The sequence below is a fragment of the Equus caballus genome, chromosome 20 (genome assembly GCF_041296265.1).
Source record: "Equus caballus isolate H_3958 breed thoroughbred chromosome 20, TB-T2T, whole genome shotgun sequence".
In the NCBI taxonomy this organism is placed as follows: Eukaryota; Metazoa; Chordata; class Mammalia; order Perissodactyla; family Equidae; genus Equus; species Equus caballus.
The window spans coordinates 25,048,889-25,062,854 of record NC_091703.1 but is presented as its reverse complement, the minus strand read 5'-3'; the positions used below and the strand labels follow the sequence as shown (position 1 = coordinate 25,062,854).

Genomic DNA, 13,966 nt, shown 5'->3' with positions numbered 1-13,966 from the left:
CCAAAAACCATGTATGGCTTATTTTTAAAAACATCAGCCACATCCCCAAAATGTTTCCCCTGCCTCCCCAAATGCTCACAGTTAGGGAGTTCTTCTCAATGAGGTTTCCTCTTTTTGGGAAACTGGAAAAAGTGCCCTGTCCAGGCACAAGGCTTTAGTGGTGGAAGACATGCCCCAGGTGGAGCTGGCGTAGGTGAAGGGATATGGTCCTTTAGCTGGAAGCTGAGAACACGTTAACACAGAGGCCCATTCTTGCCTCCCCATCTTTATTTTTCTCCTGTCAATCACGTGTGACTCCTGGAGCCAGAAGGTAAGCGTTTTTTCTACAGAGGTGATGGTAATGGCCCGACTTACCTGCCCCACCTCCATCCAACCGTTCTGTGCTGCTCAAGGCCAGGCTGGAGGAATCTTGGGAGAGGGCGTCATTCCCAAGCTTCTAAAAAATTCAAGTACCCACCCCCACCGAAAAAGTGCACATTTATTTAAAGTGTAAGAAAAAGAACAAAGCAGATAATAAATGACAACAAATAATGGCTCCTTAACTCTACTGCTGTTACACTGAACTCTCTGTCTCTCTGAGGTTCTATTGCTGGGACAAAACTATGAGAAACACATTCTATTCTGTGTTTACAGTCAGGGCTCTGAGATCCAAAGTGAGGCCAGTTCCTCAGATTGCTCCCCACAGATGAGAGGTGGGGTGTGGGTGGGGAAGGGGAAGCCAGCGGGCTTGGTGATGTTTTCTGTTTTTCTGGTTGAACACGTTTGTGGGCTCTGCAGCCTGAGATGCGCCATGCAATGGGGACAACTGAACCCTCTAAGTTTACAGGACCCTCCCCAGATTGGGTTCCATTATCTAGTTTTAAAAGCAGCAAAGCCACTTCTGAACTCAATGTACAAAACAGGTAGAATGGGGCCTGAAATGGACAGGCTCTTCCTTGCCACTGAGGCAGAATCACATTGATCTATTGTTTAGGAGGCAAACACAAATAGACCGGTCTGAATTAACTTCTTTAAAACTCTGCAGGTGGGAGGAGTTTGTGATGGCAAAGATAAGGAAGGTTAAATGCCATGGTCTTAGAGTAGATGCTGTAACTGAAAAAGTGAGGAATCAGCCTCTACCTTATGGTGCAGAAAATCCACACTAAAGTGAGGCATTTAGATACAAAAAAGATTTGCAAAGAGAAGTCTAGTGTTGGCTTAGTAATACGTAAGAATTCTATTGACAAGGGTGATCCACGTCCACCTCCTGCCTTAAAAAACAAAAGAGGTGGGCAGGTAGACCAGGAGGCATGCTGATTCCTAAGACAGTCTGACCTTCAGCTTGTCCGTTCCTACTCAACTCTGGCTTCTGACAAAGCTAAAGGCAAATATCTGCTGCTGATTCCTAGCTTTACATTGGTTTTGATGACATAGGAGGGTTATTTGAAACACAGTTGAGATCTGACCCATTGACCAAACTACCACAGCCAGACACTCGCCAAGAGAGCCAGCTCTATCAGAAGGGAGCGGTGAACGTGGCAGGAATGCTGAGGAATTTCTCAGCTAGACTACAAAAGTTCCAATTTCACTACTGGAGGGTGCTGAGCAGGTCTCTGAGAAGAAATGTGTACGCGCGTCTGCCAGTGAGAAGAGGCATATTACTCAACAACGTCATGGAAAAGGTATCCCAACAAAAGGGAGCTGCACGCCAGGGGCTGCATGGAGAGCCCTCTGGGCCGAGGACAAGTGTCGGGAGGGCCAGGCATTAGCCATGATGTCCCAGCCCAACAAAGCAGGGGGGCACTATAGCCCTTGAGCCTGAGCTGTCCAGAGGCTGGGCTTAACCAGTCCCCAAATGCTTGTCCTAGCATTTTATAGCCTCTTAGAAGGCAGGAGTGTGTGTGTCCGTGCTCTGACGAAAACGATAACGTGGAATATTTATACAGGGTCAGGATGAGGGCGAGTCAAGCAAGGTGCCAGAGCACAATTTTAAGGAGACACTCCCTTTCAGGCTCACGCAAATGCAGTACGGGCACCTGAGAATGAGTGTCTCCTTAAATTTTGCACCCTGGGTGCCTCCCTTACCTGTATTTAAAATATAACCCTAGGAGTTGTTTCTACTTTTTTCTCCCAGGCTTTCTGAGGTAGTCATAAATACCAAAAATGACAGTGTGGAATGAGGATGCAATAACGTAATGCCAATTGTCTTTGAATGCAGGCAGCTGACTAGGTGGCCCCACAAAAGAAGATATTGCCTCTAAGCATTCAATACCTGTTACTCTCCTTTGTTAATACATGATAAATGCCATATCTTCATTTGCACAGACCTTTTTCCTTAAACACAGGTGAAATGTGGATAGTGTAAAGAGAATTACTAAAGAGGAGAGTGAAGACAACATATTTTTTTAATTGTATATTGACAACTATGCTTATGTTGCTAACTTTATAAAGAATATGGTCATGGAATTTTAGGGGAAAATATTCTAAAACTAATTTTTGAAAAAGTTCCTCTTATTGTTTTATTATTCTGCTGGAATACCCCTGACTGGTTCAAATTTTAAATACTAGGAATTTTTATTATTGTTGCTGTTTTACACAGACACTAGATGGTGCTAAGAGATCATTAGTAAAAGCCTTGAACAACTAAAAATACTGAACCATAAGAATTTTGTCACTTTGAGCCAATTTATACATCAAAGTCAAAGCACATGGAAAAAACCCTGTAGCACTTCTCATCTTTCTACCAAAGGCAGCTGTTCATCAATGGAAACAGCGACAAAACAAACAGCTCTTTAGTGAAAACAGCACATTCATTGTTGTTAAGAAATTCTATAAAATGGATTAAAATTTAAACATTTCCTTGGGCGTCTGATTCACCAACGATGTGGTCCCAGTATTGATTCAGAATTCTGACCAGTGAAGGCCACATCATGCCTTTCTCGCTGAATTAGCAGAATATAGTTATATGGTTCCCTCCCTTCAACTCTTCTTCAGGGGTTGAGTGAGTTAGGAGGGATTGATAACTAGGAAATTGCTAGATAACAATGGTGCTGGTGGAAGAACTATGGTGAACAGTTGTAAAACCACGTGGGATGCAGGATTTAATGAAAAAACAACTAGTTGTTTAGAAGTAATACAAAACAGCCCTCCACACCCTGGTATATAGTTTACCATTTACTTCCCAAAAATCAAGGGTCCACTGTTTTATTCTAATACTTCAAATAGAATCTGCTTTCAGTATTGTTATTGGCCTCTGCCAGGTGTCCCCTCTCCTGTCACCCTCAGGTCTCCATTTGGATTCAAGACTCAGTCTTTTCCCCAGAGTTGAGCGTTTCCCTGGCACAGCTGTCACATGCTTCTATGACAACACAAGGAGCACCTGGGCAGGTGAAAAAGCCCGAGTACTCCCAGCCAATGACCTACCTTGAAACACTGCGGCTCTCGGGAAGAGCGTGGCCCAGTGCCGAAGGGAAAACACGGCCCTGCCTTCATGGTCTGTGCTCTGGCTTCTTTAGGGAAAAGTCTTTTATTTTTGGATTTTTATTTACTCAATAGGCTATTTTTCTGTACCTCTCTTTCTCACCCATAAAAACCGAGTGGGGGCAAAAACACAAAGACAAACAAGTCAAAGTGGGCTCCCCGCTCACCTTCTGCGCACAAGCAGCTCTCCTCTCCTGCTTGGCCTTCATCTCTGCCAGCAGACCACTGCCCATCACCTGGACCCCATACCTCCGCCCGCCCTGTGGGCTGCTCTTGCTGTCACTCCGTTCCACCTTGCCCACGTCTTCTCCTTGACTCTCTTCAAGGGAGTCGGGTGTTTTTATCTCCTCTATCCGTTCAGAATTGCCATTGTGCTCAGCTGGCTTCGTGTCCTTCCTGGGTGTGTCCACGGCTGGGCTTCGGCCTGCCCCTTTTGGTGAGGAGGGTTCCTCTGTCATCAAGCCCATTGATGGCCGCTCAGATTTGGACCGGGATTTGATTAAATTGAGAAAGCCGCTTTTCCGAGAATCCCGCTTTTTCTTTTCATCTCCTCCTTCGCTAAGCTCTTGGGACTCGGAGCCTCTTGCTGATGATCTCCTGTGACGTGAAAGGACAAATCCTGTTGGTTTTACTGTAATTAAAGCTCCAGCAAGAATCAGTCAAAATACAAATATGGAGATGGCCGATTTGACATCAACCATTCTGAAGCATTTTAAAAAGTCGATTTGAGTTACTGCGCTTAGGAAATAGAGAGGAAAGTGGAATATTATCACCGTATCCACAGGTGAGGAAATGGAGGCACACACAAATTAAGAATGAGAATCCGAAGGCACTGGTGGTAGGACTGGGAGCTGAGGTGAGTTTTTTCATATTGAAAGGCTCTAGTCAAGTGCCTCTCCACTTGTAAAAACTCCCAACAAAGCTGGCCCCACTCAAGACAGGTGGGCCACTGCCTCATTTAATGTGGCGGGTACTAGACAGGACTAGATTTCTCCATAATACTCTAAATCCCTCCAGAATCATTAGATACTAGGTGAAACCCCACTCTTAGTGTTCAACCCAAACAAAGATTTGGGTCCCTGCTTAAATGTCATACCACTGACAAAGAGCAACAAAGCGAACAGATAGACAGTGAACTTTGGTAGAGGGCTGTCAGAGAATATTCAGAAACTTGGGCAATGGATGGGGAGAATAGTCAACAAAACGGGCTGAGCGGGAGGCATCATCACTGCCTTTCATAGAAAGCTGCCAGACTGAACGCTGTTTAGTTCCCTGAGTTGCCAATACAATCACAGTAAGGGATTTAAAAAAAAAAAAAGCATAAGCCTCAGGGGGAGGAAAGGCAAAAACAACAAAGTTTGGAAGCCAAAATAGTCATGAGTGACAAGAGATTTAGGAGCTCTGGGAAAGCTTGACCGCTAAAGCGTTACTAGTGGAGACCCAGAAGCAAATGGATTTGCACTGGCTCCAGAACGAGGAGCAACAAGCCCCTCTGGGAACAGAAGTGAAGGTGGGGCTTAAGAGAGGTTGAAAGCCTGTTCACCAAACTGTTCGATCCTCGCCCCAAACCACAGAGCCCAAGACTGCCCCATCCCACCCCAAGTTTATCCTCCAGGCAGGATGAGTCAAAGAATCTCTGAGCTGAGGGACAGCAGGTGCAGCTGAGCTAATTGTGACCATCATGAAAACAGGGAAGTTCAGGGAAGGAGAGCAGAATTTGCCATGCCCAAATATGCCTCTTTGGCATAAGGATTATTTTAGGCTGATTATTTTTAAGAAACAGCAGACAGGAGAAGTTCTGAAAACTGAGTAGAACTTACCCTTTTGTAAGAGACATTTATAAGGGAAATCTCCATTTGTAAGGGTGTCCCCCACTCTCTGTACCAGGAAGAGGAGGATGAATAAAACTCTAGAAACTTATCAATGGAGAAAGCAAGGACGTAATTCTGCATAACAACTTTACCCTTTTTACTGTCCTTTTCTGGATTATCTCCCAAAACTGACTCCCCCTCCCAAACATCTTTCTTTCGTCTTTAGCTGGAGATGGTATTTAAGGTGGTGGCTTGGGCCAGTTTGAGGAGTCCCTCAGTTTTCCTGGTGTCTCCCATGTACACAGAAGGTATACATCTTATTAAACTTCTGTTTGTTTCTCTCATGTTAATCTTTTTATTACAGGGGTGTCTCAGCCAAGAACATAGAAGAGTAGAGGGAAAATTATTTTTCCTCTCCTACACAGGAAAGTCTGCATACTGAACAGTGATACCACCCAGCTCCTTTCCTTCATTCTGGATCCCTTCGAATGGGGCAGCCAGGTTTACGCCCTCCAGGCAAGAGATCAAGTTTTCCAAGAAGTCCAAGAGACAAGATTAAAGATTCAGTCAGTCAGGGAGCCCTGCCTCCCCAACAAAATAGTCCAAGAAGGTCACCCTACATTGAGTCATACCTCTCAACAAACCCCACTCACAAACTTCCAAGAAACTCATGAGTGCTCCATTCCATTTCAACGTGAAAGAGAAAAAACTGTTACATCCATGAAACAAGAATAACAGAAAAGGGAGAGAGCAGAAGTGGAAAACTCAAGGTTGGAAAATACAACTGAGGAAATCTCCCAGAAAGTGAAGGGGGGCAGAATTAAAAAGAATGAGAAAATAGGAGAGAACAGGTAAAAAAAAAAAAAAAAAAACCCAAAACCAAAAAAACCTAGTGGATTAACAGAGTAAACACATAATTTGAATAATGGAAGTTTAAGAAAAAGAATACAGGAAAAAGAAAGGGAAGAAATTATAAAAGAAATAATTCAAAAAAGAATTTCCAGAATCAAAGAACCCGAATTTCCAGAGTAAAATGGCTCATTAGTGTGTAGCAAATGGGTTAAAACCAAACCAAACAAAAAAATCCACCCATAAAATTTCCATAAAACTTCAATATACTGGGAACAAAGAGAAACCCCCAAATGCTTCCAGAGGAAAAAACCAAACACAAGTCACAAACAAAAGCTTGGGACTCAAAGTGACATTGAATTCTTCTAGCAACACTAGAAGCTAGAAGATAATGGGACTAGGTTTTCAAAATTCTAAGGGAGAATGGATTCTAGCCTAAACTTCTATACCTACTCACACAATTAATCAAAATGAAAGACAGAGGAGTTTCAGAAACTCACCTCCCATGCTTCCTTCCTCAGGAAGCAACCTGAGGAGGTGCTCCACCAAAACAAGGGAGTAAAGTAAGGAAGAAGAGGCCAGGGACCAAAGGAGACAGGAAAAGGACACAGGAATGAGGTGAAGGGAGGTGCAGGCAGACAATGAAGGGAGATCCTGGAAAGACTGCAGAGGAACAGCCGAGCAGTGACGCTGGAGTTGGTCAGACAGCAGTGAAGGATGTGTCCAAGAAGAGGAAACTGAGAATACTTAAAGAAATTGAGAGATTTACATCTTTACTGGAGATTTAGGAATACGTCAGTGATAGGAATCCAGAAAACTAAGCAAAAGGCGACAGTTATTAACTCTGGGGACAATACAAAGTTGCATAAGGAAGACAATGTGGTCATAGTCTACATACATCACAGCCGTGAATATTTAGCTGTGAATCTTAGCTGTGTTATAATGAAGAAAACATTAAATATTGACGTCACCAACAATTATGACAGAACTAAAGAAGAAGATGGGGAGAGGAGAAGTGCGTGTGTGTGTGTGTGTGTACATGCATGTGTGTGTGTTTTTGGTGGACAGTAGGCTCAGTGTTTATAGTGCCTACATAAAACTGAAAAATAGGAAATAGCAGGAAAAGATGTTATTAAGGAATATGGAAGCAAAATAAAAAGTAAACAGCTAGAGGAATAGGAAGTAATTGCCTCTGGGGAATAGTAAGTAGGGAAAGAAACAAGGCCCTTTTTTCTTTTTTTGAAAAAGCCTTGTAGAACATCTCACATTTTCAACCATGAGCGTGTATAACTTTGATTCTCAAACGTTCTTCATACAACTTGATTTTACCTATGCCTAGCCCTTTACATATAGACTGACAATAATCTGTTTTTATGTAACAAAAAGAAATGGGAGGCTGGCCCTGTGGCCGAGTGGTTAAGTTCACGTGCTCTGCTGCAGGCGGCCCTGTGTTTCGTTGGTTCGAATCCTGGGTGCGGACACGGCACTGCTCATCAAACCACGCTGAGGTAGCATCCCACATGCCACAACTAGAAGGACCCACAATGAAGAATATACAACTATGTACCAGGGGGCTTTGGGGAGAAAAAGGAAAAATAAATAAATAAATAAAATCTTTTTAAAAAAAAGAAATGGAAAAAAAATCTCAACTTCTAGTAGATTCCATCATTATTTGATGAAAATTGATGTATCGAGTTCTAATTGTGCACTGGAAGATGAATGGAATCCTCCTAGAGCAGTATCTTTGCAGAAGGTGGATTTTACACCTTATAAAATGTGCCCAGCTTCCATTCTGTTCTGTTCTTTCTTCCTTTAAAGGAGGCGGCAGCATGAAGGGCAGAGGAAATCACACTGGGGCAAGTGTAACAACACTTATGGACCTGATCAAATGTGTAGATAAACCTCTCCACTATGTAAATATCAATTTCTAAAGTTTTGAAAGACGCGAGCCTACAGTGGTGTCTGTAGTTTATAGGGGTACAGGCCAAGATTGTCTCAATTCATTCAACCAGTAGTGACTGAAGGCAGACTATATATTACAGGCTGTGTCAGACATCAAAGTTACAATGAAAAATAAGACCCAGGTGTTGCTTCTGAAGAACAGCACTCTATGGGAAAAAAAAGACTTGAAAGCAAATCATTATAAGAGATTTTCTCATTTTACTGTTTATGTTGGCATTGCTTGAACCTTTTACATTGAGAATATATTCAGCCATTCCTTGCACTGTAAAAAAATTTAAAACCAAACAAACTCTTGAAGGAGTATGTGTGCTCTAACAGATGTATGCAGAGGATGGAAAAAGAAAGTGTTGAGTCAGCAGCAGAGAAAGAGCAATTAATTGGGAGTAGGGGGGCAGACATGGAAAAGCTTCAAAGCCTAAATGACATTTAGGTTCTTGAAAGATAGGCGAATAGAATTTTTCCAAGTATAGTATGCCAAGCTTCAAGGCCAGTGTCAAAGAAGACAAATAATTGGGTCCTGAAGCTTATAACATTCAGTAAGTTATACTGTTATGGATATAAAAATTTAACTGACTTTCACCTCACCATCCTGCTGAGGCAAGATAAGGCTCATCAATCTATGAATGGACCAGTTTCTTTCCTCTCTGTGCCCTGCCTGCCCACCCTCGGCTTATCAGTCTGGTTTAAATTCGTTCCTGAATTTGATATCTCAAGGTGAAGAATACTTCACAGAAGCAAATCCACGTTAAGAGAATATTTTGGGATGGATCTGCATGTAGTTGGGGATTAAATAACTTGGTACGAATCACGTTTAAAGACTGGAGTGTTTTAAGTTAAATTGTCAATAAAAGTACCACTGAATTGTCCTTTAAGGAAACTCCACCTAGTAATAAGAAAATGCAGACAGAACTTTCTAGAGGTTAACTCCGAAGCCTCTTCACTAATTCTGTGGTCATTTTGACGCTGTTGAGGTTGTGCCATTTAGCAATGCTGTAGGGTCCTTACATATATCAAATTACAAACAAGCAGAATTTAAAAGTAAGTAATTTCAGCTGTCAGAGCTCACGGTGCTGTAATAGAATCATCCAGGTGAATGTGATAAAGCCCTCAAAAATACCTAGGGGAGGTACATTTTGCAGTCTGCTTTAGCATAGTACAATGGTTCTCAAACTGCAGCAAGCCTCAGCACACCCTGGAAGGTTTACAAAACACAGATTGTTGGGCCCCAGCAATTTGCGTTTGGGCTAGAGACTTGAGACTCTGCATTTCTAACAAGTTTCCAATTGATAGGGATATTGCTGGCCTGGAGAGCACATTTTGCAGACCATCAAAATAGTAAATCCCATTAAAAAAATTACAAAATAAACGAGCCTTAGTATACTAGATTTTAATTGTAACTATTAGCAATTTAAATGTGAATTAAATGGTATTAGTGAAATGACTCTGAACTCACTTGGAATCCATTTTGGTCACTTTCTTGGTGAAAAATTCATCTACACCTTCATCCACTCTCCCCATAAGACCATTCTGTTCGCCATCCTGGGAGACTATGCTGGCAGCACAGACCTGCGAACCAAACAGGTGTCATGTTAATTTACATTCAACCTTATTTAGCAAGCATTTATTGGTAGATTCAAGGGACTGAGATAAAGGCCATGGGAAGGAAAAGACTGACTAAAATAAGGGGCCTTATAATCTACTAGAATAGAAGCTATGTATGGCAGTAACAAGGGCAGAAAGAAACAAAAGTGAGGAATGCACCATAAACACAACGCCTGGAGGAGGATTAATGCTGCCTCGTCTATCAGAAGCAGCTGGGACCTAACAGGCTGTGAAGAGTTGAGTGTGTGGAAAGGCAGAGAAAGGCATTGCAGGCAAATGATAAGGAAAGAGAGAATGCATGGAAAAATGAAACACACGCTGAATTCTTGGAATGGTGATAATTCCAGTGACCAGGGGCCTGCGGTGTGTGGATGGGGTTAAGCGCTGAGGATAAACCCTGGCAGACGCTAATAGTAGCCATTCCAAATCCCTTCCTCTTCCTCCTTTCTTTCTCGCTGAAAGAAACCTGATTTCAAGATGTGAATACTTATTTGTATAAGCCAAACATCATAATTCTATCTCCTTGCTTGTGATTGGTAGGCATGGGCATGTGATACAATTCTGGTCATTGATATACAAAGGGAAATATGCTAGGGGGCTCACGGGAAGGTTTTCCTTAAGAGGAGGAAATGTACTTTTTCTGCATGGTTATGAGAGGGAGGATATGACGTGTGAGCTGTGGCAGCCATCTGGAGCTCATGAGGTACTGGTAAGCTTGAGGACAAAAGCCAACATACTGAGGATGATGGAGCAGAAAGTTGGAAAACACCTGAGTATTTGTGCTATGCTGCTGAATAAACCAGATCTGGATCCTGAGATTTCTAGATTTCTTGTTAGGTAAGAAAATAAATATTTCTCATTATTTAAGTCACTTTTAGTTGAGTATCTTGTTACCTCCAATTGAATGAATATTTCCCAACTAATGAAACAAGAACCAGTGATGAACAGTCTTGACTTCTATGCCAAGGAGTACAGAATTTACTTTGTAGGTGATAGCCCACAAAGAAATGGCATGTCCCAACCTGTATCATGGGCAGAAAATTCTGGGGCAGCATGACGGAGAAGCATATTGGAGAAGCCAGACAATGAAAGAAGGGAAACCTGTACAGGAACACAACTGAAAGACTCCTCTAGTTGTCTAGTCTAATCTGGAGGAGATGAGAGACTGAAGAAATGAGAATAGAAAGAAAGGAATTGTCCCAAATGAGATCGAAGTTTCTAGGCTGGGTGAATGGGAGCATGGTTCTAGGGAACACAGTTCAAAGATTTGAATTGGGGAAGATGATGATGAATCCAATTTCAGACAAGTGTTTGAGGTATAGTGGGAAATCCAAGGGCAGGTGTCCAGCAAGGAGTTGAAAGCTTGGGTCTCAGGAGAGAAGCTGGTGAAAAGCTATAAGGAAATTATTCACCAAGTTAGCATTTCTTTTTGAATAGACAACTCACAGTGAGCTTAGTAACATGCTTGATTTGTGTCTGCAACGGCGTATCAAATTAATATTTCACACAGATAGGTTGTGGGCCACTGAGAAAGAACATGTATTTGACCCATTATGTTGGGCTCAAGGACAAATTCTCACGTGGTTGGGATATCCGGTCTGATGTCTTGCCATAGAGTGGTGGGAAATCTACTTTCTGTAATCTTGATTTGGAAGTCTCAAGTTGCCTCTGGGGGAACTTGGCTCATGCCTGCACATGCACTGTTTAAAGAAAAGACCAATCATTTGCTTTAGACAATCATCCGCTTCATTCCTCGGGAAACCTCTGTTATGAAAATGAACTGCGTGTTTGAGTTCACATTTGTGAAATGCTGAAAAGTGAGCAGATAACAGACAAAAAACCCTGTGACATGTGAACAATAAAAACAATTACACCTCTCATCTGAATGGCGCTTTACATTGCAGGAAGGCTTTCCTGTGTATTGCAATGGAGCGGAGAATCAGAGAAGCTCTACAATCCAGTTGAGAAAAAGCAGCTCACTGCAAAACTTTCATTTTGATTCCAAAAGATAAAGTAGCATGAACTTGCTTGCATTATCATTTTTCCTTTTGTACAAGAAGGGAGAACGGAATCTCTACTGTAATAAGAGCTCCCTAAGTCTGTAGAGTGCTAGGTAGTACTTTACATGTGTTTTGCACATCATTATTTCACCCTCACATCTACCCTTTAAACTGAAATCCTAGATTTTGATTAGTCACAGACCAAACAGTGGCTCAGAGGGTGAGCAGCACCCACACAGAACACCTGACAGACAGACAAGCAGGATGTGACCCCAGGACACACACTCCTGACATGAGGCTTCCTTCCAGTGCCCCTACGCTTCCCCTCAGAGGTTTCCTCTCAAATTCCTTTTCCCATTTTGAGGGGAAAAAAAAAATCTTTTACTAGTATAATTTTTCATCTCAGCCCTTTTCTTTTTTCCTGCTTTGAAACAGAATTCACAGCTAGCACAAAAAGCTCCCTAGGGATGCGAGGAACGTCAATGGGTTTCAGAGATGGAGGCACAGAGGGCTTCACAGAACAGTCTGCTTTCCTACAGGACCGGCCAGTTTCTACGGCTGGGAAGGCACCTTGTAGATCCGCAGTCCCACCCTGTTATTTTAGAGATGAAGAGACTGAGAGTAGAGAGGGTAAGAGAAGTTCAGCGTCACTGGGAGATCTTCAATGAGACGCGGTTAGAAATGCACCTGTTAAAATGGGAAGCGGGAGGTGTCTGCAGCCTGTAAGAAGAGCAGCAGAAAAACTGAAGACTGAAATGATCTGTAGTTTGTCAAAACAGTTCAAGGCCAAACACACATGCTGTTTTAGCTCAATTTCTAGTGAAAGGAAAGGAAAGGACACACAGACATCAGAAGTTCTCAAAATCCCATTTGACTTTGGTCTTTTCCGTCAAGGAGAATAAATTTCAGGCTAAAAAGGGTAGCATAGGTGTTGGAAAGGGGGATGGCGCGCAGAACCCTCAGTCCCGAGCTGGCTGGAACCCACCGCACTCAGAGAAAGGATTTTGCAAATAGAATCGGGAATTGCTGTTGTTGATATCTGAGAAATAAAAAAGGTAGATTTTCTACCACTGGTGCATAAGCAAATGCTAAAAGGATAATTGGCAAATGCTTAGAAGATAAGCCGGTGATTACAGGAACTAAAGACCATTCAGACCAGACCACCCTCCGTTTTCCCTCTGGCAGGATTATCAAGATGAATGAGCCAGGGAAACGTGGTAGGTGGTGCACCTGGACTCTGACGAGGCAGCTGCCGAATATCTCATGATGTCTCCATGGGCCGGATGGAGAGAGCCGGGCAGGAAGTAAGGACAATTAGGTACATTAGTAACTCAGAACAAACAGATCCAAAAAGTGCTAATTAGTGAGCTGACTAACCATGGACTCTCATATGCATATATTAGAGAGTAAGAAACCTGGAAAAGTTGAGAACTAAGCAATCAAGTCAGGAAATAAGGAACCCAAAGGAAGCAAATGAAGGAAATATAATAAAAAGAGAGAAATTAATGAACTTGAGAGAACTAATAAAACTAAAAGATGATTCTTTGAATAAAACTAATAAGAGACAGGGGCTGGCCTGGTGGTGCAGCGGTTAAGTGCACACGTTCTGCTTCTGGGCAGCCCGGGGTTCGCCAGTGCGGATCCCAGCTGCGGACATGGCATCGCTTGGCACGCCATGCTGTGGTAGGCATCCCATGTATAAAGTAGAGGAAGATGGGCACGGATGTTAGCTCAGGGCCAGGCTTCCTCAGCAAAAAAAGGAGGACTGGCAGTAGTTAGCTCAGGGCTAATCTTCTGCAAAAAAAAAAAAAAAAAAAAAACTAATAAGAGACAACCTTGAAAACTGAGAGGCATTTAAATATTTTAGAAATGAAAAAATGAGACATAGCTATTGATGAAGAGATTAAAAACTCTTATGAGAATTCTATAAACAATTAAATGATAGACTAAGTGGACAATATCCTAGAAAAATATAAATTACCAAAATGGTCTCAAGAAGAATTAAGTGCTCTGAACAGATCTATAACAAAAGAAATCAAATCCCTCATAAAGAAATCTACATACAAGCATCACATGCACACAGCATGCAGGGAAGGCATCAGGCCCAGATGGCTCCCCGAGAAGAGAAAATCTATTATATGCAAACTGTTCCAGAGAATAGAAAAGGAGAGAGCTTCCCAAACAATTTTATGAAGATAGTAGAATTTCGAAAACCAAACTAGATGGATGGTCTAGAAAAGAAAAAGAAAAATTATAAATCTCTCTCACTTATGCACATAGACG

General features: G+C 42.3%; 1 protein-coding gene across 25 annotated transcripts in view; it reads right to left on the bottom strand.

The window, feature by feature from the left end:
- Positions 1-13,966, bottom strand: part of CARMIL1 (capping protein regulator and myosin 1 linker 1) — a 312,491-nt gene that overhangs the window by 14,948 nt on the left and 283,577 nt on the right. For all 25 annotated transcript variants that reach the window (XR_011429896.1, XR_011429897.1, XM_003363747.5 and 22 more), the window contains 3 exons: positions 9,535-9,647; positions 3,627-4,056; positions 355-436 (listed from right to left, as the gene is read on the bottom strand). Coding sequence is in view for 23 of the 25 variants with exons in the window: in XM_003363747.5 (XP_003363795.1) it covers positions 355-436; positions 3,627-4,056; positions 9,535-9,647 (625 nt within the window). In the remaining 2 variants the exon portion in view is untranslated. The remainder of the gene's footprint in view (positions 1-354; positions 437-3,626; positions 4,057-9,534; positions 9,648-13,966) is intronic.